This window comes from Caretta caretta, chromosome 17 (genome assembly GCF_965140235.1).
Source record: "Caretta caretta isolate rCarCar2 chromosome 17, rCarCar1.hap1, whole genome shotgun sequence".
Taxonomy (NCBI): Eukaryota; Metazoa; Chordata; order Testudines; family Cheloniidae; genus Caretta; species Caretta caretta.
Genome location: NC_134222.1, coordinates 20,698,667 through 20,724,641, shown reverse-complemented (window position 1 = coordinate 20,724,641; position 25,975 = coordinate 20,698,667). Strand labels below are relative to the sequence as shown.

The 25,975-nt window shown below is 45.0% G+C and overlaps 1 protein-coding gene across 6 annotated transcripts in view; it reads right to left on the bottom strand.

The window, feature by feature from the left end:
• Nucleotides 1–25,975, bottom strand: part of RFFL (ring finger and FYVE like domain containing E3 ubiquitin protein ligase) — a 52,594-nt gene that overhangs the window by 11,929 nt on the left and 14,690 nt on the right. For all 6 annotated transcript variants that reach the window (XM_048824280.2, XM_048824281.2, XM_048824282.2 and 3 more), the window contains one exon: nt 13,097–13,287. In XM_048824280.2, the coding sequence (XP_048680237.2) occupies nt 13,097–13,282 (186 nt within the window). In that variant the 5' untranslated portion in view covers nt 13,283–13,287. The remainder of the gene's footprint in view (nt 1–13,096; nt 13,288–25,975) is intronic.

Below are 25,975 nucleotides of genomic sequence, written 5' to 3'. Positions count from 1 at the left end.
TGCCCCCATCGCCCACCGCTCCGGGGGGCCTACAGCAGCTCCATGGGCGCCTGCTGTTAGCCAGGAGCTCGGAGCTTCCACTGCCGCCTGCGGTGGCCAGGAGCTGCGGGGTTCCCTGCTGCCTGTCGGGGCCAGGAGCTTTGGGTTTCCCCTACCACTTGTGGTGGCTTGGAACTCCAGGGGCCCTGCCACTTACCCCGCAGCACTCTGCCCCTCACGGACAATGGGGGATTCTGTGGCTCCTAAATGCTGCAGGCTGCAATCATGGAGGTCACTGGAAGTCTCAGAGTCCGTGACTTCCGCACCCTCTGTGACTAAATCGTAGCCTTAGCAATAAGGAATCAGAACTTGGGCTTGAAAGCAAGAGATAGAAACTCTTGAACCAAACACAAAAAACTCTTTTTTGTTTTATGAATTACTTATAGTGAATGAGAAAATCTTCAACTCCACTGTGCATAAAGTTCAAAGAAAGCAGATTTATAGATTCACGCCTCTGAGTCAGCTGTTTTAGAACAGGAATTCAGGGTGTGGTTTTTGAGCTTGATCTGTTCGGATGTTTTCTTCTCATGGATAATGCCTTGAGAGGTATGACTACTATACCTCTTAAATAAGCTCCCTCTCAACCTAGATCACTGCTCCCCCATTTTACCCTACTGAAGGGTAAATATCCAGCTGAATCCCTGGCCAGTGACATCTGTGGGACTTCTGCTGGTGTTCTGGAACTTCATAAAAGACCTGTTAATGGGGCTCGATGGAAAGATGCAAAACCTCCTCCCATAAACATTTCTAGATAAGAATCATCTCCACCCCTTTATACCTATCCTGAGGTTATCACATAATCAGTACAGATCGTAAATCAGATCGTAAACACCAAAGCACACAATCTGTCTCAGGAGAAGAACACTCCTATGCAGGACAAAAGTAATTCAAGTCCATTAAACTACAAGATGAGTTGCTGGCAGGAAAGTCCTAGAATATCAGGGTTGGAAGGGACCTCAGGAGGTCATCTAGTCCAACCCCCTGCTCAAAAGCAGGACCCATACCCAATTAAATCATCCCAGCCAGGGCTTTGTCAAGCCTGACCTTAAAAACTTCTAAGGAAGGAGATTCCACCACCTCCCTAGGCAACGCATTCCAGTGTTTCACCACCCTCCTAGTGAAAGTTTTTCCTAATATCCAACCTGAACCTCCCCCACTGCAACTTGAGACCATTACTCCTTGTCCTGTCCTCTTCCACCACTGAGAATAGTCTAGAACCATCCTCTCTGGAACTACCTCTCAGGTAGTTGAAAGCAGCTATCAAATCCCCCCTCATTCTTCTCTTCTGCAGACTAAACAATCCCAGTTCCCTCAGCCTCTCCTCATAACTCATGTGTTCCAGACCCCTAATCATTTTTGTTGCCCTTCGCTGGACTCTCTCCAATTTATCCACATCCTTCTTGTAGTGTGGGGCCCAAAACTGGACACAGTACTCCAGATGAGGCCTCACCAATGTCGAATAGAGGGGGACGATCACGTCCCTCGATCTGCTCACTATGCCCCTACTTATACATCCCAAAATGCCATTGGCCTTCTTGGCAACAAGGGCACACTGCTGGCTCATATCCAGCTTCTCGTCCACTGACACCCCTAGGTCCTTTTCCGCAGAACTGCTGCCTAGCCATTCAGTCCCTAGTCTGTAGCTGTGCATTGGGTTCTTCCGTCCTAAGTGCAGGACCCTGCACTTATCCTTATTGAACCTCATCAGATTTCTTTTGGCCCAATCCTCCAATTTGTCTAGGTCCCTCTGTAGCCTATCCCTGCCCTCCAGCGTATCTACCACTCCTCCCAGTTTAGTATCATCCGCAAATTTGCTGAGAGTGCAATCCACACCATCCTCCAGATCATTTATGAAGATATTGAACAAAACCGGCCCCAGGACCGACCCCTGGGGCACTCCACTTGACACCGGCTGCCAACTAGACATGGAGCCATTGATCACTACCCGTTGAGCCCGACAATCTAGCCAACTTTCTACCCACCTTATGGTGCATTCTTCCAGCCCATACTTCCTTAACTTGCTGACAAGAATACTGTGGGAGACCGTGTCAAAAGCTTTGCTAAAGTCAAGATACAATACATCCACTGCTTTCCCTTCATCCACAGAACCAGTAATCTCATCATAGAAGGCGATTAGATTAGTCAGGCATGACCTTCCCTTGGTGAATCCATGCTGACTGTTCCTGATCACTTTCCTCTCAAGTAAGTGCTTCAGGATTGATTCTTTGAGGACCTGCTCCATGATTTTTCCGGGGACTGAAGTGAGGCTGACTGGCCTGTAGTTCCCAGGATCCTCCTTCTTCCCTTTTTTAAAGATTGGCACTACATTAGCCTTTTTCCAGTCATCCGGGACTTCCCCCGTTCGCCACGAGTTTTCAAAGGTAATGGCCAATGGCTCTGCAATCACAGCTGCCAGTTCCTTTAGTACTCTCGGATGCAACTCATCCGGCCCCATGGACTTGTGCACGTCCAGTTTTTCTAAATAGTCCCTAACCACCTCTTTCTCCACAGAGGGCTGGCCATCTATTCCCCATGTTGTGATGCCCAGCACAGCAGTCTGGGAGCTGACCTTGTTCATGAAGACAGAGGCAAAAAAAGCATTGAGTACATTAGCTTTTTCCACATCCTCTGTCACTAGGTTGCCTCCCTCATTCATTAAGGGGCCCACACTTTCCTTGGCTTTCTTCTTGTTGCCAACATACCTGAAGAAACCTTTCTTGTTACTGTCCAGCTTCACCAGTTTCCCCCTCCTCCCCCCACTTGTTAATATAAAATATTACTGTTGGTCTGATTTGTTGGACACTGGACTCCTGAAGGGATCTAGTCAATGTAACACTGTTCAGTGCAAAGATGGGGAGTGTTGTCTGTGCACCATCTAGACTAGTCGAGCGAACAATCCCTATTTTAACAACCTACAGTGGGGGTGCTCATCACAGGGGCATCTGGATACATTACACAAATATTAATGGAGAACATCTATTGTGGCCAATACTTTCCCTCTTCCAGTTAGCCATCAGAGAAGATTAGAGGGGAGATGCAATGCTTTAGTTTAGAAGCATCTGGTAGTCGTATCTGAAAAGATTGAGTTTTTCACCACACTCAAAACCTGGCAGACTGGCTCTGAAGGAACAGCAGAGGGACCTCATTCCACAGCTGAGGACCCTTCGCCTAGACTGTCCCTGCATTTAACACTCCGGAGCACAGAGGTGTTCAGCTACCACAGGGGCATAGTACAAGAGATACATCATCTAACTGATCTCAGCAAGGGATCAGCAACAATAACCCTGTCACAGTTCAGGGCAACAACCTGTATCCCCCCTCCATGGTCCCTCAAGCCCACCTGCTCTAGGTTCTCAGTTCCTCAGTCATCACCTCTCCCGAGAGAGGTGCGTGTCCACCCTCCCTCCCAACCAAGGTTTTTCAGGACTGCGCAGTTACGTACCTACACTGAGTTCCCCAGCAAATCAGAGTGCCTACAACAGGCCAGGGTGCTTTGCTTTCTCTCTGAAGGCTATGAACAGCTGTAATTGACAACCGTTACAAGCTACCACACAGCTCTCTCTAAGCAAGTGTGTTTATTTTTAAGATGAAAGCATTAGAGAAAATATATTAAAAATAATAAAATAACCTATATGCATCCTAAAAAGCTAAGCAGAGATCAGCCCTCAACTCCAAGGTCTCTGGTAGGAGTCAATCCTTCAAACCCAACAAAGGGTTTATTCCTTTGGTTACAAGTTCATAACAGCCTTACTTCAGAACCAGAACAACCAGTCTTCCCTTTATACAGCTTGCGCCTTTGATCTCGGCCTCATGTAACAGATGATCAGCAGACAAAGGCCCACTTCTCAGGGCGTAGCTTCAAAAGGCTGCATTTTTGTATAACTGGCAGTGGAGAATTTGCATTCACCTCTCTGTAGATACTTCCCAGGAAATTCATTTCACGTTTATTGTCTCAAAAGTCCATTCTTGTCTGACATATATTGTTTAATATAGTCCTTTGATCATCCAGGCCTTACATCACATCTCTCTACAGAAGTTACATATAGTCTCAGGCCAGAATAATACATAACCTTTGCATTTAATACAATGGACTCCAAATATATTTAAATGTAATTCTATATGTTTTTTTCAAGGATATTGCAGGGAATTGCCATATCTGTCACAAATGCCAACCTATCAGCTAATTTTGTAATATTTTAATCAAAACACTGCCTAGAACTTAATCTTTGACAGCACACTCTAAATTGTGAAAGGTTCAGTTTGCACTAACAACTAGGGTTCCAGAGATTATAGAATTCCTATTCAATTCACTTGGCACATCATTTTGTTTGAGATAAAAGTGAGTCAATGCCAACATTCAAGATTTAACTAGAGCTATTGTTTTATATCTTACACCTGAGCTTGCCAGGAGCTTTTCCAGTAAGTATTCTTCAGAGAAAATGGCCTTCCTGAAAATGTCAGCCAGTGGCTGAGACACGTAAACCTTTCTCAGGGGGCGGAAGAGGAGGCAGCAAGGAGAACTTGACCTTGCCCCAGAAGAACGCCTGGTCTACCTTGCTACCAGCAGGAAAAAATATAAAATCAGCGAAGCCTGACTTAAATTAATGGTCATCCTGTGAAACAGAAAGCCAGGATCAGAAGTTAGCTTGGAGAATAAGGAAGACAAGATTGCTTTCACTACCAAGAACAACTGAATGTCCTTTAAAGATGCTTCAATGATTATATAAAGGCATCTTATTAGATACAAAGAAAATGTCCATACTTGCCTCATTGCAACCGTCTTCACTGTTCTCTGCCCTGATCCATTTAACAATGTATCAGGACTGATATATATGTGGTAAGGGGGTTGAATACCCTGAAAAAATATATTTCTTGAGAGGTCAACGTTCTGTTGAATCTCACTTTTAACAAACTCATTTATCTGTATGGCCTCCAATTTGAAAGGACTTCGCTTTCATATTCATTATGTTTTACATATAAGTGGCTTGATTTAAATATTAACTGGGTACCACAGTTCAAAGTAACTGCTTCAGCCATCCTAGGATAGGATACAGAGTTCTTCGAGTGCTTGCTCATATCGATTCCAATGAGGTGCGTGCGTGCCACGTGCACAGCCGTCGGAGAATTTTTACCCTAGCAACACCCGGTAGGTCAACTTTGTAGCCCCCTGGAGTGGCACCTTCATGGCGCTTGATATATACCCCAGCCGACCCAGCGCTTCCTCCGTTCCTTCTTACCACCTGTAATGGCCATTGGAACTGTGGAGTTCAGCTTTGCTGGTCTCCACTCTCGCTAGCACTTACAGTTTCTAGTTATAATAGTTCATAGTTTATAATCGCTCATAGTTATACTTGCAGTTAGTTAGGATTAGTGGGTTGGGGGGGTTTCCTCTCCTCCCCGATTTTCTATTGGGCTCATGCCCAAAGCTCCAGGATTCAAGCCCTGCAGTTTCTGCTCTAAGCCCATGCCAGTGGGCGACCCACACAACTTGTGCCTGAAGTGTCTGGGGGAGTCTCATCAAGCAGACAAGTGCAGGATCTGCAAGGGTTTTCATCCCCGGACCAAGAAGGAGCGGGACTTTCATCTCAAACAGGCCTCAACCTCCTGCGGCGCGCCAAGATCCGGCGCCGAGCGCCTCGGTGCCCAGCGCTCCAGCAGGAGCGGCACCACGGTTGGACTGTGACTGAGACCCACAGCACCGACGCTCCCCGGCACCGCAGCCGACATCATCGGCCTGGCACCACTCCCACTCTCCTGGCAAGAAGTGGCACCAGAAACCAGCAAAGGCTGGCCCGCCGACACAGAGGCCAGCCTCCTTGGAACCGCCTCTGGAGGCGCGTCCCGCAGGGAAATGTCGAGGGGCACAGTCTACGGCCTCAGCACCGTTGACTCCGGCCCTGGGAGGAGAGCCGTTAAGTCCGGTACCCCTGGACTCCCCGGTACGCAGCGTGGTCAAGGTCCAGTTGCCATCCACCCCGGATACCTTTGCGACTGCAATGGACCTTATTGCCATGATAGCATCGGCATCCCCATAGCCTCATGCCAAAGCACCGGTACTGCACGTGTGGCACCGTCCCGAGGCAAGCTGGCCCTGATCCACCCATTGGCACCGTCGGTCGAGCCACGGCACTGATCTCGTTCTCGGCACCGTTCCTGCTCGCAGTCCCGGCACCACTCTGCCCACTGGTTGCCGTCAAGGAGCAGATGCCGGACCCAACACTGCTCCCAATGCCGCTCATCGTCTAGAGCCAGGTCCAGATCCAGGCACTGTTCCAGATACCGGCGCCGCTCCACAGCATTGTGGCACCGTTCACTTCACCCCGTTGGCGCGACCCCGTGCAGATCCACTCGGCACCACCGTGGCCTTCCTGTTCCATTTCCCATTCTTCGGGATCGGAGGCAGGGTTGCGCTTCTCGGACTGCCGCCATTGGGACCATAGCCACCTGGAGTCGGGGGCTGGGCATTGGCAGGCACAAGAGCAGGGTCCTGCTCAAAGGTCCACCCAATGGCTGTTCTGGACACACTGGGAGTACCACCAAGCACAGGGTGCTCTGTCTGGGGCTTCTCGCTCAGCCCCGTCTGAGCCACGAGTGCCAGAGGCTACTGCCACTCAGCCCCCGCCCCGGGAGGCATGGAGACCATGGTGGCTCCTCTTCCCGCTGCAGGACCTCCTCTAACAGCAGTTCCTGCTCCGGGCCCTGAGGTCACTGGCACAGGACAGCTGGGCCCAGCTCCGCAAGAGGCCCTAGATGACCCTCTCCCCCCCCGTATCCTCCTCCTCCTCCTCACCCGACGAGGCGGTGGCAGGCACTACAGTCTCGGGTCCCCCTCCTATAGACCTCCATGCCCACCAAGACCTCTTGCATAGGGTGGTGCGGAACATAAACTTGCAAGCGGAGGAGGTGGTAGAGGTGGAGGACCTGGTGGTGGATATTCTCTCAGCAGAAGCTCCATCAAGGGTAGCCCTACCCCTTATTCGGACTATCCAATCCACCACCAGAACAATCTGGCAAACACCTGCATCCATCCCACTGACTGCTAAGGGAGTGGAGCACAAATACTTTGTCCCCTCAAAGGGGTACAATTATTTGTTCGCCCACCCACATCCTTGTTTGCTAGTGGTAGCATCAGTGAATGAGAAAGAATGGCAAGGCCAGCAGGCCCCAGCTCTCAAATCAAAGGACGCCAGGCACCTTGATCTGTTTGGGCACAAAGTTTATTCTGCGGGGGGTCTTCAGCTCAGGATCACTAATCAGCAGGCTGAGCCATTACAATTTTAACTCCTGGAACTCCATGCTGAAATTTAAGCAGTTATTACCTCCTGAGTGCAGAGAAGAGTTTGGGGCCTTGGTCAATGAGGGCAAAATAGTGGCACGAACCTTGTTGCAGGCATTGCTGGATGCTGCAGATTCTGCCGCATGCACTTTGTCCTCAGGGATAGCGATGAGGCATATCTCCTGGGTGCAAGCTTCCTACCTGCCACTGGAGCTTCAGCAAACACTGCAGGACCTCCCCTTTGATGGAGGGGGCCTGTTTTCGGACAAAACCAATTCCAGGCTACAAACGCTTAAGGACTCAAGGGCAATAATGAAGTCCCTGGGCATGCACACACCGGCTACCCAGCGGAAACCCTTCAAACCGCAACGCTCCAACTCCCTCCTCGACCAAGGCAGGATTTGTATAGGAGACAGGGGCGTAATGGCAGGAGGAAGCCCTCCAACCCCCAGTCTGCGCAAGGTCAGGGCCAGTCTGAACCATCCTCAGGCTCAAAACAGGCCGTTAGAAGGGACGCTCAAGAACGATATACCGGACCTCATTCAGGATCCTACCCCACCCTTCTTGAATCGTTTATCCCATTTCCACCGTGCCTGGGCCCGCATAACCACAGACCACTGGATCCTCCACATGGTGGAAGTAGGATGCTCTCTCCAATTTTGTTCCTCCCCACCGTCCTTCCCTGTCCCTCTTCAGGGACCCTTCTCACAAGCAACTCCTTATTCAGGAGGTTCAGATGCTCCTCGCCAAGGGGGTGATCGAGGAGGTCCCGAGGGAGCTAAGGGGCAGGGGGTTTTACTCCCATTATTTCCTAATCCCCAAGGCAAAGGGAGGGCTTCGACCCATTCTGGACCTGCGCAGACTCAACAAGTTCTTGGTAAAGCTGAAGTTCTGCATGGTCTCCTTGGGCACCATCATACCTTCCCTGGATCCTGGAGACTGGTACGCCGCCCTCGACATGAAAGATGTGTATTTCCACATAGCGATTCATCTGGCGCACAGATACTTCCTCCACTTTGTGGTCAACCGCGAACATCATCAGTTCACAGCCCTTCCCTTTGGTCTCCTTCGTCGGCAGCAGGTGCAGGTATACCCTTACCTTGACGACTGGCTTATCCATGGGAGCACCAGAGAACAGGTGCACTCCCACCTCTGCTTGGTTATAGACACATTTCGTCGGTTAGGCCTCTTGTCGCAAAATCGACACTAGAACTGACCCAGAGAATAGAATTCATCAGGGCGGTTCTAGACTCCGTGCAGGCACGAGCCCTCCTTCCAGATGCTCATTTCCAGGCTATTGTGGCCCTCGTCCGGAGCCTTCAGAGCTTCCCAACCTCGTTGGCAAGAAGTTGCTTGAGTCTTCTCGGCCACATGGCTTCATGCACGTATGTAACCAGGCACACCAGACTTCGACTCCGCCCATTATAGGCCTGGCTGATATCAGTCTATCGCCCAGGTTGGGACACTGTCCCAGAGCGGGTCCTGACCTCCCTCCTCTGGTGGCTAGATCCCCAGGCGGTATGTGAAGGAGTTCCTTTTCACAGCCCGCAGCCCTCCTTATCCCTTGTCATGGATGCGTCAGCCCTGGGATGGGGCACCCACCTCGAGGACATTCAGACACAGGGATATGGCCCTGGTCCGCACTCTCCCTTCATATCAACGTCCCGGAGCTGATGGCGGTGCTCCTTGCCTGTCAAGCCTTCTTGGAGCGGCTGCAGGGTCGTTGTGTGGCGGTCCTCACAGACAACACCACAGCCATGTTCTACATAAGCAAGGAGGGGCCCACTCCTCCCCCCTCTGTCAGGAGGCCGTTCGACTGTGGGAATTCTGTATAGCCCACTCCATTCACCTGGTGGCGTCCTTTCTACCTGGGCTCCAGAACACGCTGGCAGACCACCTGAGCAGGTCCTTCCACTCCCATGAGTGGTCACTCCACCCCAATGTCATCCACCCAATCTTCTGAAGGTGCGGGTTTCCCCAGGACGACCTGTTTGCCTCCCGCAGCAATTGGAAATGCCTGGCGTTCTGCTCCCTCCAGGGCCACTCCCCGGGCTCTTTCACAGACACCTTCCTACTCCCATGGACGAGCCGACTGTTTCACGCCTTTCCCCCATTCCCCCTTGTGCACAGGGTCCTGCTCAAGGTTCGCAGGGACAGGGCGCGAGTGATTCTGGAGGCTCCGGCATGGCCAAGGCAGCACTGGTACGCTGTGCTATTGGAGCTCTCTGTGGACACTCCAGTCCCATTGCCTCCTCTTCCCGACCTGATTACTCCTGGTCACGGTCGCCTCTGCCATCCCGACCTGCGAACACTCCACCTCATAGTATGGATGCTGCGTGGCTGAACCCTTCAGAACGTCTCTGTTCGGAACCTGTACAGCAAGTACTGATGGGCAGCAGGAAGCCCTCCACTCAGGCTACGCATACGGCTAAGTGGAAGCAGTTTTCATGCTGGTGCACTCAGCGCAACACGCCCCCTCTCCAGGTGTCCGTGCCTCTCATTGTGGAGTATCTCCTGGACCCAAAGCAGCAGGGCCTGGCAGCATCGTCTGTCAGAGTTCACCTTGCGGCCATCTCGGCTTTTCACCCAGTGCGAATGGCCGCTCGATCTTCGCCAATCCCATGGTTGGCAGGTTCCTCAAGGGCCTGGACCATCTCTTTCCACAAGTTTGACAGCCAGTCCCCACATAGGACCTTAACCTGGTCCTCTCCAGACTCATGGGGCCCCCGTTTGAGCCACTGGCCACCTGCTCCCTCCTCTACCTCTTCTGGAAAACGGCTTTCCTGGTTGCTATCACGTCGGCACAGCGTGTTTCCGAGCTGAGAGCCCTTACCTCGGAACAATCTTACATAATCTTCCATAAAGATAAGGTGCAGCTTCGGCCTCACCCGGCCTTTCTTCCCCAGGTTGTATCAGACTTCCATATCAGCCAGGACATTTTTCTTCCGGTTTTTTATCCAAAACCGCATTTCAGTCACCAGGAACAGCAGCTGCACTCCCTCAATGTTCGTAGGGCCCTTGCTTTCTACACTGAGCATTCGAAGCAGTTCCAGAACACGACCCAGCTCTTCGTTGCAGTGGCGGACCGGATAAAAGGCCTCCCAGTCTCCTTTCAGTGGATCTCTTCGTGGACCACGTCCTTCATCCACGCTTGCTACGATCTGACCGGCCTACCAACCCCGCCCCTCACTGCTCACTCCACAAGGGCCCAGGCTTCGGCGGCGGCATTCCTGGCCCAGGTGCCAATCCAGGAGATCTGCAGAGCCACGACTTGGTCCTCGGTACACACTTTTGCTTCACGCTACGCCATCATCCGGCACGCCAGAGAGGACGCAGCGTTTGGTAGAGCAGTCCTACAATCCACACATTGCTTCAATCCGACCCCACTGCCTAGGTAAGGCTTGGGAGTCACCTAATTGGAATGGATATGAGCAAGCACTGGAAGAAGAAAAAACAGTTACTCACCTTTGTAACTGTTGTTCTTTGAGATGTGTTGCTCATATCCATTCCAAACCCTCCCCCCCTTCCCCTCTGTCGGAGTAGCCGGCAAGAATCAAATGAGGGGGTGCTGGGTCAGCTGGGGTATATATCAAGCGCCATGAAGGCGCCACTCCAGGGGGCTCCACAGCCAACCCACCGGGTGTTGCTAGGGTAAAATATTCTCCGACAGCCGTGGACATGGTGCGCACACACCTAATTGGAATGGATACGAGCAACACATCTCGAAGAACAACAGTTACAAAGGTGAGTAACTGGTTTTTTTCTGTGATCCTGTTGCAGCAGAATCAGATTCTAATATATCCTTTAATTCATTTCCCTGATGGTGGCCTGAAGTCATATCACCTTAGACCAGACAACATTAATGACATCTTGGTAAACAAATGAGTAAAATATTATCTTCACGACACTACATACACTTGTTGGTTTTATTTAGAAGCACAAATCTGAATAAATTATGGAGCAAGTGGGTAGTCCAAAGTCTCACTGTGGAGAATAAGTAACTCAAGAAGTGTGAATCAGTAAACAATTCTACCTTCAGTGAACTGGCCACCAACTCTGTGGGATGCTATTGATGGGGATTCAAGTAGTAGGCCATCAATTTCAGGATGGATTCTATTAAAATACACATTTAAAAAAATCAGGGTTCCATTGTTCGTGGATTAGATTTTTGCAAAGAGATAAAGTCTTTATTACCACCAATAATGTACCACACTTGGAACTATGGCTGCCTATCTCATTCATATCTTTCACTGTGCTGACAAAAATTACCTATTCCTCACCTTTTATTCCCTGTTGTGGAAAAGAGTCAAAGTTTGATTCTCAATAATTCTTTTGCCATGTATTCTGTAGAGAGAGATGCTCTTTTACTGGGGACATATTTAGAGGATGCCTAGTGTAGTGGTATAAAGTACTATACACAGATAAACTGCCTACTTTCAGAACAGAGTTCTGAGTACACATATATGCCTGAACCCTGCTTACGAAAAAAATTTATTTCCAAAATTTTAATCCTTAGAATAGTTTCTTAAGCAATGTAAGATTCTCATAATATAACAATACCAAAACCAGCCATATCCATGTTGTCTCTACGGGCAGACAGGTAAAGCAGCTTTATCAAGAGTTATCTTCTCCCAGACACATGTGAGCATCCAAACGTGGCTAAAAATGCAAAATCAAATTCGATGAATTTCCCAGTCCAAAATTTCCAATGCCTGAAAAGGGGTAAAAGCCAAAACAAATATGACTCCTTAGCAGTTGCCGAGCTGATTGTAGGTTTTATAGCTCTTTTTGAAGACTATGTCATGAAGCAGTACCTTAAAATAGAGTTTTTTAAAAGTTTAATTTATCCAGGTCAAATGCCTCCATTCTTTATTCATCACCCTAACTCTGAGAACATGGTACAGATCAAATACTGGCTGTGTCATGGAGTGTGGATTCTAACCAGCTCCTAAAGACTTTCAGGAAGCACTCTGGGAACTTCCCCATTTAAATCATTTCCCTGGCCAGAGGCTGCTGATTAATTTTGAATCTTGTGACACCAATAGTTTTGGCAGCTGCAATGCACAAGGATCTAGTACACAAAACGGGGTAACAAGTAAAACAAAACAAAAAAAGAAGTGCAGAAATTCAGGGATGAACACTAAACTGGCAATTCACTCCCTATAAACAGTGATGGCTTTTTAGCTGAGGACTAAATGTTTTAAAGAGTTTTAAAGAGTCAATTTGAAAATAACTTAGTTATGATTTCAGGTACTACACCTGCCTAATTGTTGTGGTTTTGCAATGACATTTTCCAGTTTTTAAAACGTTTTCTCTTCTCCCCTATTACTGTGTAAAGACCCACAAGACGACCAGGAAAAACAGACTACAACATGAATTGCTGTCAAATGCCTGAACAATCTACAAATAAGCTCAGTAACCCTAGGTGGTCATTGCAATAACAGTAGGTAACATATTTTTAAAGTGGTATCCCTTTAACTGATTATAAGTAGCTTGCTGTCCTTTAATAAAGCATCCAGTACAGCCATGACTACTGTGCGCTAACAAGAACTGTTGGTTATTTTCATTTGTGCCAGCTAATTGTGAAAGCAACTAGGAAATAAAGAAGCAAGGCAAGTTGTCTTCTGCTATACATTATGTCCCTAAATCAAGGGCCTCCTTTGGTTGTGTGTTTTGCAGGCTCTTGAAAGTGACTCTGTAAATAAATGATCTGGGAGTCAGATTGTGTATGTCAGTCAAACCAAATGGGTGCCCAAATCAGTGGCTAAATTCACCCCTTACCTTCCTGGAGGAATTTTCAAAGTGCATCCCACATGCCTTACAGTTCTGTTCAGAACCTGTAGGAGAAGGGTAGGAGCTGTAACCTGGGTTGGAATACGCCTGGGGTCTGGCACCCTGCTGCGGCCGCTGCTGCATCTCCTCAGGTTGTCCATCCAGACAAAACCAGTTACAACAGGTTGCCCACATAATAACTAAAAGGGTGAGAAAAAACACAAGTTAAATAACGTACTGGAAGCCACATATTTGCTACCAAAGTGAGGGCCGGGCACGAACTGAAATGTTTATGCTTCCTTCACTAACTAAGCTACTTGACAGCAAGTAGCAAGGGGACTGGATCTTTTCTCTTACCAACTGCAGGCGTAGGCCAAAAACGTACATATATGCAACACACAACATGCTCTAAACCCTTAATGAAAATGCACGGGCAGAGTTTCAGAATGGACTTTACTGACATTTTTCGGAGACTCTCGTTAGGGCAGGAGGAAGACTATGTTTAAATTCCACTCTGTTGTGCATGGGCATTGTTCAGAACTCTATGATCGCAGAACAGTCATTTGTATTACACTATGGAGCTACAACCGAGTGAGGCAGTTTTCAGTTACTTTGCAGTAGGGAGTAAGGGAAAGGTTAGAGGCACTGGTGAATTTCTCCCTCAGAAAGATATTAGAGACTCGTGTTCTCTCTCACATGGTGCTTGTGTAAGATTAACAGCGAGACCCTAGCTGGTTTTTCTCGACAGCCTGGCTCCACATATAAAGCTACAGCTGCAGGCCTGTAAACAGACAAGAACAGGCAGTGTCGGTGCCCCATGAACTCAGCTGGACTCAGCTGAAATGGAAACAGACAGCTACCCTAATTTGCGTCCTGCACTCAGTAAGCTTCCAGACAGTGAATCAGTGTTAACCTCTGCTAACTTATTTAGAAACACAGTTGAATACAGGGGAGCTAACTGATAAGAAATTATGAATGTCTCTACGTATCTATTTGCTTGGGCCCTGGTGGTAAGAGATATACCCCTACCTAGACTCCTTGAGGAAACAGTGTGGAAACAGAGGGGGAGAGCAAAGAGAGGAGGGGGAATGCTTCCTCTCAGTATTTTTGGAGCAAAACCATTTCTGCAAAAACATTTCCGTACTTATTTGTAATCTACTAAGCACATAGGCCTGAAAACATTCCTCTGGGCACTCAGACCATATGCTAGGTGTCATCAGTCACTAGCATAAGGAAAGGTTTCAGAGGAACAGCCGTGTTAGTCTGTATTCGCAAAAAGAAAAGGAGTACTTGTGGCACCTTAGAGACTAACCAATTTATTTGAGCATGAGCTTTCGTGAGCTACAGCTCACTTCATCAGATGTTTACCGTGGAAACATCTGATGAAGTGAGCTGTAGCTCACGAAAGCTCATGCTCAAATAAATTGGTTAGTCTCTAAGGTGCCACAAGTACTCCTTTTCTTTTAGCATAAGGAATACACTCTGCTTCCCACCCTGTATTTGCTGCATTCATGTTATAGTTAACAGACAGATACTTTTACGCTTCTTTTAAATCTTTCAGCCTATTCTGTCCAGAGGCAGCAGAACCAGGAAAGCAGGGGGCAGAGCGGGGGGCTAACACCCCCACAATGGAAATACTGGGGGGCTCAGGTATACTTCTGCCCAATATCTGGTGGAGGCAAGCACGGAAGCTGGAGGAGAGATCAGAGCAGATTAGGCCAACCGCCAAGGAGCAGGTAGGATTGCTCTCCTCTCCACGCCTTCCAGCCACCACAGGTCCTGGCATAGGCACCTGGCCTGAGGGAGGGGCAGGAGCACACGTGTCAGCCACTGGGATCAGGGACAAGGAGGCATCACTGTGCCAGCTGCCAACGGAAAGAGGGAACACATGGCATTGGGCACCAAGGAATGGCAGTAGGAACTGCCAGGACACCCCTTCCCAGCTGCTCCCTGCCAACTCTCAGTAGCTCCCCTCGCAGCCACTCCACACCCCTGATTCACAGCAAGCTTCCCCCCTGAAATCTCCCAGATTCTGTCAACATTGGTATCTGCCAGTTCAATTTTCCTCGATTTTCCAAACCCCTGGAGTCAACCTTTTTTCTTAGCTAGGCTGTTTGTGCATGTTCCCTACATAACATTTTATGACATGATTAAACCATACTTTGGAAATTGGTGAATCAATACAAGCTCTGAGGAGTGTTTGGCATGAGGTGCTAACATAGTATTTGAATGTTTTATACAATCAGCCCTGTTGGGCTGATGTACTTAAACAAGGAGGCTTTTGAAGTTTGGTGCAGTTCCAATAATCTGCAGATTTACTGGACTCTTTAATCCTTTCAAAGTGTAGGTGAATTTGGTCTATCAAAGTTACCACTGTCGCTATAGTGGACACATGCCTGAGCATGACAACATAAGCTTGCAGGTTCAGCAAATTTTAATGTTCAAATAGAAAACAAGAGTCTTGATGATACAGGAGAAACAGTTCATACAGTGTGTCATGCTGTGAATTATACACTTAGAGCAGCAATTAGACGTCTCACCTTAGATGAAAAAGCAAATGTATGCGATTTTTAAATTTTCAGGTTAACTGAATTAGTCTCTTATGCTTATGTCTACATACATCACCTCGTGCTGACAGCCTGTTCTTTCTAACTTCCACGAAAATAATCTATTTGTGTAGGTGCACGGACTTTACTTCTATACCATTTGAAGCTGTTCTGAAATATGCTGAGGGGGCTAGTCTGCTTTATTTTTGCCCAGACGTTTTTAAATAGGAATGTACCATGGGAAACGGAGGGTGGGGGCGGTATATCCCATATAACAAATATTTGGGGATAACTACCATACTGAAAAATAACCTGGTCATTTAGGCTAATAAACAATACAGACTGGTTTACAACTGTATGTGTAAAACCTGGTGCCAGAAGGTTTTTAACCTTACACAGTTTTTATGTCAAATTATAAACAAGTTTAATGACCAACAAAAAGCAGGACAAATGGTTATTGACATGGTGCAAGGTCTGAGGTCCCAGTATGTTAGTGGAGGAGCTGTAGTTAGTCCAGCATTCTATATTATATGTTCATGGTACTTGTTCCAAAGTAAGAAAACACACCTCGTGTTCAAGGAATACAGTCTAACAAAAGCAGTCCATAGTACAAAGTCAGAACTCTGTACTCTGGCATGGAACAGAGTAAACCCATAGCATGAAGTTTTCATTAACACGCTAACAAAAACCGCTCCAAAAGAGGTTATGCTCTCAGACAGAAAGAGAGATAGGTAAAGATTCCAAGATGTTAAACTTAATCTTCTGGACAAATTAGTTTTATGCACAATATTTGTACATATCCAATTTAAATCACTCACAACTTAGACAGGTTTCAGAGTAGCAGCCGTGTTAGTCTGTATTCGCAAAAAGAAAAGGAGTACTTGTGGCACCTCAGAGACTAACCAATTTATTTGAGCATAAGCTTTCGTGAGCTACAGCTCACTTCATCAGATGCTGTAGCTCACAAAAGCTTATGCTCAAATAAATTGGTTAGTCTCTAAGGTGCCACAAGTACTCCTTTTCTTTTCACAACTTAGACAAATTCAAAGAGTTCTTATGAAAAAGGTGAAAAAAATTTTTGAAATACAGACATAAAAATTAGAAGGAAATGAAAGACTGTTTATGTGGCAAAAAGGAATAAATGAAGCTAGTCAAACATGCTGCAACCTTGAAATAGGGATAAATACCAGAGAGGAAGAGGAATTATTTAAGCTCAGTACCAATGTGAACACAAGAACAAATGGATATAAACTGGCCATCAGAAAGTTTAGACTTGAAATTAGACAAAGGTTTCTAACCATCAGAGGAGTGAAGTTCTGGAACAGCCTTCCAAGGGAAGCAGTGGGGGCAAAAGACCTATCTGGCTTCAAGATTAAACTCGATAAGTTTATGGAGGAGAAGGTATAATGGGATAACATGATTTTGGCAATTAATTGATCTTTAACTATTCATGGTAAATAGGCCCAATGGCCTGTGATGGAATGTTAGATGGGGGTGGGATCTGAGTTACTACAGAGCATTCTTTCCTGGGTATCTGGCTGGTGAATCTTGCCCACATGCCCAGGGTTCAGCTGATCACCACATTTGGGGTCAGGAAGGAATTTCCCTCCCGGGCAGATTGGAAGAGGCCCTGGGGGTTTTTCACCTTCCTCTGCAGCATGGGGCACGGGTCACTTGCTGGAGGATTCTCTGCACCTTGAAGTCTTTAAACCACAATTTGAGAAATTCAATAGCTCAGACATAGGTGAGAGGTTTATTGCAGGAGTCGGTGGGTGAGATTCGGTGGCCTGCGTTGTGCAGGAGGTCAGACTAGATGATCATAATGGTCCTGTCTGATCTTAATATCTATGAATCTATTAAAAAAATGTAAATCTATTTGTACTGGTGTTTGGACTAAGGGATAAAGTAATATATAACTTGCTAATGAAGACAACACCACCTAGCCTCGCCAAACCACAGTGAACTAGAAAAAAAGGAAAGAATGGAAGTAAAGAACATTTGCCCTTGCTGAGACATTGACAAACAGACCAGCTGGCAGCAGAATAGTTCAAAGATAAGGTTCAGGTTTCATCTTGATTCTTTTGTGTGTATGGTAACTAAACTTAGAATCCAGTTACCTATGCTTTTTCATAGATTTCCAGGCCAGAAGCTACCATTATGACCTCCTGCCTGACCTTCTGCATAACACAAACAGAACTTAATTCAATGATTCCTGCATGAAGCTCAACCAACTTCTGGTTGAACTAACATATACTTTTTACGGAGACATCCAATTTTGACTCCAAGTGATGGAGAATTTACCAGATCCATTGGTAATCTGTTCAGTCACTAATTGCCCTCTCTGTTCAAAATATGCATCTTACTTCCAGTTTAAATTTTGCTGATTTTTACTTCTAGCCATTAGATCTTATCTGTTTTGTCTACCACTTTTAAAAGCCCCACAGTAGCAGGTATCTTCTCTCTGAGCTTGTCTAAACTTACAAATTTTGCTGATACAGATATACGCCTGAGCAGCAGTACAAAAGTAAGGAAAGAAAAGCATTGGTTAAAGGACGAAGAGTACATGGAGTTGGCATAAAGAATATAGTATTTTTAAATTTCAAAACATGTCCAAGCTTAGCTCCCATTAAGTTCTCCGTACAAAGAAGAATGCGGAGATCGTTTTTAGATAACTGCACCACATGAGAAACAGTCATCAGCTTTCCAGCTGAGTAACTGGCAAAACTTGTGACACCTCTTTGGCAAATATTACTTCAGCAATGGACTAAAGTTTACACAGTACAATGACTCAGAGCTGATAATAAAATCAGAGTGCAAAGTCTACTCAGTGATTTCTGCTTTACATAATACACAATTCAGCAAATAGCCCTTCATGTATCCTGTATGTTAATTTTCACCCCAATTTTAGTATTGCAGTGTTGGATTGTAACACCAGGTAAGCCTTATTCCCTCACTGTGATGTTGTTGTGTGGCCATAGGGGTGGTGGGGTGCTTTTGCAAACAGATTGCTAACAGTTAAGTTTCAGCTGTGATTACTTAAAATACTGTTAGGTTTTCAACTGTCGGATGAAGCATTGTTTTATCAATTCATTTTCACATCTAGTTTATCAGATGACGGCTTGACTGGATTTATGTTGTTCACTTGGTGCATGTAAATTCACTCAATTCTTCAGAAATGTCAAAATTAAAAAAATCGGGGAGGGGGAAAACCCAGGTTTGCCTTACTAACAGAACTCTTTCCTAGGAATTTGAACTTCTGTAAACCGCAGCTCAAATGACCGACGTATACTAGACGCTGTGCCACCACTGAAGCACCAGCAACGACGGACTTGCTGATCATACCTAAAGCAGCCTTCCATGAGACAGACGAGAAGTCATAACAGCAATGATGATTCTATCCATGTGGCACAAGGATTCCTGGTCCCTTTTATTTTAATGAGCTGTTATAGTCTGAGAGGAAAGTACGGAGCACAGTTCATTGTAATTTAGTTTTGCTGCAGAAAGTAAAAGTACCCCCCATTGAAGACTACAAGGGCTAGATTCCCTCTGTGACACGCTAACTAGCTAACATAACTCCCACTAAATGCCTGGTGCCACGGTATTATTCACAGTGATACAACAACTCTATATTCAAGAAGGTGATCGTATTTAAAATTAATGGAAACAATTATTAATTGCTTTGCCTTTGGCATACTATACCACCAGATTTACTTGACCTTGGTGGATGTGTCAGTTGAAAAAGTAATACACACACAAATAATTACAAATAAATTTAACAGTATGAGACATAACTGTTTTAGATTATGTAAGTAAGTACTATCTTATAGAAGACTAATAAAAAGGTTGTCTTGTCGGAAGAAAATTGTGAAAACCAAGGAATGTAAAATGCCTGAAACCAAATGTTTTACAGAGACAGAAGAGTTAAAATCCTAGAAAATTAGAAAAGGAGTACTTGTGGCACCTTAGAGACTAACCAATTTATTTGAGCATGAGCTTTCGTGAGCTCATGCTCAAATAAATTGGTTAGTCTCTAAGGTGCCACAAGTACTCCTTTTCTTTTTGCGAATACAGACTAACACGGCTGTTCCTCTGAAACCTAGAAAATTAGAGTGTACAATTTTAGAAAAACAAATCCTGAGAACGTGGGAATTTCCTAAGTACTACTGGAACATAAAAAAATGCTCCACTTGAAACTGTTTTCTGAGACATAAACTGATTTAAGTTACACCATGGTCTGTATATTGTACATTCAGTATGTGTTTGCAAACAACAGTTGTAAGAAAGGCCATGTTACAAAAGGAATTTTGTAGACAGAATAAAGTTATACTTCAGAGTGAATACAGCAATGAGAAGCTAGAGGTCTACTACTACTCCCATTGAAGTAGATGGGAGTAGGAGTAAGTCTTAAGTCTTCCAATATTTATCAATCATACGGTTATGTACATACACCAGAAATCAGTGCTTCATAACTGGGGGTTTGGGGTAGTTGGCTGGTATGTTTTTAAAGGCCAGGTTGAAAAAAAAATGACTTCTTTTATTCTGATAGGGTACGAAATTTGACAAAACAGTTTCCTTCAGTACTGGGGAGTAAGAGACGAGACTATTTTCCGCGGTACTTTAAAGTTTGAATTTAACTTTATTAGAGAAGTATTTATAACTTGTTTTTTGTGCTACTAGAGGGCTTGCCAGGAAAGCAAAGCCATTACTATTTTAAACACAGCACCAACAATGTGCTAGAATCTTTTGAGAGATATAGGATTATACAGTCCATGTCAAAAAATCTTGCAGTCTCAGGGCTTGTCTACGCTTACCGGGGGATCGACGTGTGGCGATGGATGCATCGGCGGTTGATTTAGAGGGTCTAGTGAAGGCTTGCTAAATCAACAGCAGATTGCTCTCCCATTGACTCCTGTCCTCCACCTGAACAAGAAGCACATGGGGAGTCGACGGGAGAGCATCTCCAGTCGACATCGCGTAGCGTGTACCCCGCAGTAAGTAGATCTAAGTACATTGACTTCAGCTACGTGATTCACTTTAAAATTTTTCACTTTTAATTACATAATGTGTTTGTAGTAAGAGAGAGTAACCTCCAATGATTAGGGCTCTACCAAATTCATGGTCCATTTTGGTCAGTTTCATGGTCACAGGATTTTTAAAATGGCAAATGTCATGATTTCAGCTATTTAAATCTGAAATTTCATGGCGTCGTAACTGTCGGGTTCCTGGCCCAAAAAAGGAGTTGTAGGGAAGCTGTAAGGTTATTGCAGGGGGGGGAACTGCAGTACTGCGATGCTTACTTCTGCACCGCTGCTGGTGACGGCGCTGCCTTCAGAGCTGGGTGCCCGGCCAACATCTGCCGCGCTCCACCTGCCCAGCTCTGAAGGCAGCGCAGAAGTAAGGGCGGCAATATCGTGACCACCCCCTAAAATAACCTTGTGACCCCCCCCTTCAACTCCCTTTTGAGTCAGAACCCCCAATTTGAGAAACACTGGTCTGCCCCATGAAATCCGTATAGTATAAGATAAAAGCACACAAACGACCAGATTTCACGGTCCATGACGTGTTTTTCATGGCCATGAATTTGGTAGAACCTTACCAATGATGGTCTCCCTTCCCCTCTCCCCTAGACTATGCTGAGGAACAAATACATATAATATTACGTAAAATATTCACTCATCCATATTTTAAAGATATGCAAATTGTTCCTGTGGAATATCCTTTCACATTAATATAACCATACTATCTAGATATTTATTCCACACTCATCACCACAAAAAATTATATATATATATATGAACATACATACAGAACAGTACGGAGAGAAGAGAAAGCCCTGGAGCCAGCAGGATGGCTGGGAACTTCACTTTACAACTATTCTCCTCTCCCCCAATACTAACCAAGGTAAAACAACAATGCAAGTGTAAGTGTGTGTCCTCTCTCTGCATCTATGTATGTAAAACATATATATGGGAAAGGAGTGAGGCTTGCATTTAGTTCTGAACAGTCAGTTTTGTGGTCATCCTCAGTTCCTTGGGAAGGGAGTTCCACAGACCTTTACCAGTTGCCAAGAAGTCTCCATCTCCAGTTCCCATTAGCCTCTATCAGCTGATATTAAGGGACAATGAAACTATTTACAAATATCTTGAAAAGAGGAAGAGAAGCTCTGTAAAATAGCTCACACCTAGCCCACCGAGGGCCTGGAAGATAAGCATCAGGTCCTTAAACTTGATCAGTAGCCAGCACCACAAACGCAACAATGGCATAACAAACTCCACCCAACTTTCCTGTCAGCAGGCCTTCTGCTACATTATACACTCGCTGTTTCTTTAGTATCTGTGGATTCCTACCCAAGTATAACATGTTGCAACAGTCCAGTCTCAAAGTCCATTCGGACCACCACAGGATGTAGTCTCCTAGCGAATCAGAGGTGGAAAATGTTTCAATTTGAGAGTTTAGTATCAAATAGAAGTTCAGGAGGATTCCTACACCATGTACCTGTGATGTGGTATATACCCCACACTAGCACTAAGAGATTTAACGGGAGCTACTGAATTCAATTAAGGCACATAGTTACATCTTGCAGGTGGGCCCAGCTAAGGAAGAAGCTCGGTGGGGAGAATAAAGGGAGGAAGCCCAGATCAGAAAGGAGCTGCAAGAAAAGAGGGGAAAAACTATGCAGTTCCTCTCTGGTTACTAGAGAGTGAAGGAAGCGCCTAGAAACAGGCAGATTGTACAATAAGCCCAGGAAGGAGCTGTGGGAAAAGACCTGAAGGAAGGCCAAGGTAGGAAGAAGTCCCAGGGAGGCAGCAAGGAGTCTGCAATAGCAGATCTTCGCTGCTTGCCACGTGGTCCATGGACTAGAACCCAGAGGAGAGGGAGGGCCTGAGTTTCCCTACCTGCCATCGGAAAAGGTAGCTTGGAAACACCCTGACAAAAAGGACTGCAGGCTTTGGAGCCAAGCCTCCAGAGAGAAAGCCCTGGGAGGTGTCACTGTGCACAAGAGCAGGATGACAACCTTGCAGAGTCTAGGTGGTCCTGGTGGTGGTATTTTTTTTAATTGAGCTTCAACTTCTAAAATCATTTTTGAAGTTAAAAATAAAGAGCAATGCTGCTAGTCATACATAAAATGGGCTTCTTTTCACACTCTATACACTGGAAGAGGAAAAATGATACCACACAAATTTGACGGAACTGTGATGCTGGAAAAGAGGAGTCGAAATCCATGATACTGCAGAAGAATTGTGCATCAAAGTATAAAACTCAAGTAGATCTGTAAGCATAACCTAAAGCCCTGCTGTCCATCTGTATTCTGATAAAAATCTGATTTCAGCTTGTTCCAATGTTTGTGAGCTTTTACTCTACTTGACACAGTTTTAATTAGAGGTAGATACAATACTAGTGATTTACAAATACAGCAAACCTGTTGCTTAACTAGTTTTATTCAAGATAAACCTGAAATTCATACCCAAACTGGCTCTGAAATGCAAAGGGAAATGGAAATGCAAACTAAACACCTCCTCATTCAGCATGACACACAGGGCTTGTCTACACTACCGCGCAGGGTTGATCTAAGATATGCAACTTCAGCTATGTGAATAGCGTAGCTGAAGTCGACGTACTTAGATCTACTTACTGTGGTGTCTTCACTGTGGTAAGTCGACAGCTGACACTCTCCTGCCAACTCTGCTTGCGCTCCTCGTTCTGGTGGAGTACCGGAGTCAACAGGAGAGTGCTCAGCAGTCAATTTATCGCATCTATACTAGATGCGATAAATCGACCCCCCCCACTGGATCGATCGCTGCCCGCCGATCCAGCGGGTAGTGTAGACAAGCCCATAGAGAGCAGAGTCCACTTCACAGCATCTAAAATGGTTGGAAAAATTGAGTTTTCAGATAATGGATAATATGTCTTTTTGTTAGAAGTGTGTAACAGGTAAGAGACCTGGGTATAGTAGACAGACCATAGTACTAGAAGACCGGAAATCCTGCATGCTAGTTCTGATTTTAACTCCAATACCCTTTGTGGTCTTGGAAAATGAATTAACCTTTGTAGACCAGGCCTGGTTTACACTTACAAATTAGGTTGACATACCTATGTCATTCATGGGTGTGAAAAATCCATACTCCTGTGCAGTACAGTTATGCCAACTTAACCTCCAGTGTAGACATAGCTAGGTCAATGGAAGCATGCTTCCATCAACCTAACTACAGTTGCTCAGGGAGGTGGTGTTCCTACAAACACAGAAAAACCCCTTCTGTCTGTGGTGTAGGCAGGGTGGATAAAAATCAATGATTTTTTTTTTATTTAAATCGGATTTTTTTATAAGTTTTTTCCTCAAAAAGCTTTTTATCTAAAAATAGTTTTAATTAAGATACATTATAGCTCAAAGATATCTCATCATGGAATGGGGATTATAAATTCTAATTCTATAGTATGAGACAATATATTCATGTAATGTTGAAGAAAAGTTTTGTGAGTGAGTTCCAATAGTTCATGGATTAGGGACCCAATTTTATGGGGTTCCACAGGCTTCTGTATAGATTATTTAGGTTAATCTTTCTCTCTACCCAATGGGACTCAGTGCTCAATCTAAAAGATAGCATCAGAGATGCTTAGTTTTGCCATTCTCAAACTGTGGATTTGTCTCTCCGGAGGTAACATGCTTGTTAACACCAAAAATGTTTTTAAATAAATAATATACAGAGGTGAGAAATAACAGACCTCAACTCTATTGTCCCTCTGCAAATTTGTGTACGCAGAGTCAATCCCTTACCTCTCTCTAAAAGTACAAAGTTTCAAAAAGTTCAATGAATAGAAGATTGTTGGGGGAGGAACAGATCCAGACAAGGAGAAGAAGTCTGGAGATAAATGTGAGAAGTGAGGCACATATGCTTGTTTTGTTAAAATATTATGTTTGCTGTTGAAGAAAAAAATCCAGAATACTTAACATTGTTATTTTAGTTAAATAAAACAATTAAAGCGTCTGTCTGGTGATGTTCTCCTAATATAGCATGGCAAGAAAATCCTCCAAATATTAATGATTAACCTGTTGAATTGGAGATAGTTCACCTCCCACTGACTTCATAAATATCTGCTTCAATTACCTTTGGTAAATGAAATAACCAAACAATCATTCATTTTCTGAGATAGCTGTAAAACTAATCTGAGAAGTTTTCAAAATAAATCACTGCTTAAAAATGTATCGTGTGTACCTTCTAAAAATGAAACCTACATCTCTCTCGGAGTTGTGAAGAATATGTATTAAGGTTACAAAAATCAACAAGAATGCAGAAAACCATGTTTTTAGATAGAAAACCATGATTAAATCAAGTCTTCCTGACTAGTGATTTAAATCATGATTTAAATAAATTTGATTTCAATCAAATCCACCCTAGGTGTAGGCAGGGTCTACACTACAGAGCTATGTCAACATAGCTACGGCGCCATACCTATCCTGGTATAGTTCCTGTATAATAAATGTACCCTCAGTTTCCTCATCTATAAAATAGGAATGAAAATACTTGCCTCCATACAGGAGTGCTATATGGGTAAAAGATTGCAGACACTCTGAGGCTCTGCTCTATACATGCTCTTTTTAAATAGTAAATATCATTATAGCTCCAAAAACAATGTCCATTTAGCACTGAACTGTTTGAAGTCCAAGATTTGCTCCATTCAGTTTTGGATAACTGCTAGAAAAAAACCCAAGAGGACTGAATATGATGTCTGATGTAAGTCACTAGGGCTAGTAGGAAATGTTGTGTGACATTTATACTGCTATCCATTACAGAGCTGAACCTCTCAGCTTTCTAGTAATATAATGCATTTTTTATGGGCCTGGAAAATTCTGAATCAGATGACCTTAAAACGGCATCTTTTCAATTGCCATCTTGCTTCTCTGTCTTCCTCCAATCTTAATTCCAGCAGCATATTAATGGTTGGTAACCTGTGAACTACTAGAGCTAGAAACCAGTGCTTTATACCATCTCAAAACTTGCAAACCCAACTGTCAAAGAGTATAAAGCAATAATATGTACCTAGCAGTTCGAAAGATACCATCTCTACAATCTTGTGGAAACATTGTCACTTCAGGTATGTATGTATACAGTGCAAATGGTTGGTAACCTGTGAACTACTAGAGCTAGAAACCAGTGCTTTATACCATCTCAAAACTTGCAAACCCAACTGTCAAAGAGTATAAAGCAATAATATGTACCTAGCAGTTCGAAAGATACCATCTCTACAATCTTGTGGAAACATTGTCACTTCAGGTATGTATGTATACAGTGCAAATGGTTGGTAACCTGTGAACTACTAGAGCTAGAAACCAGTGCTTTATACC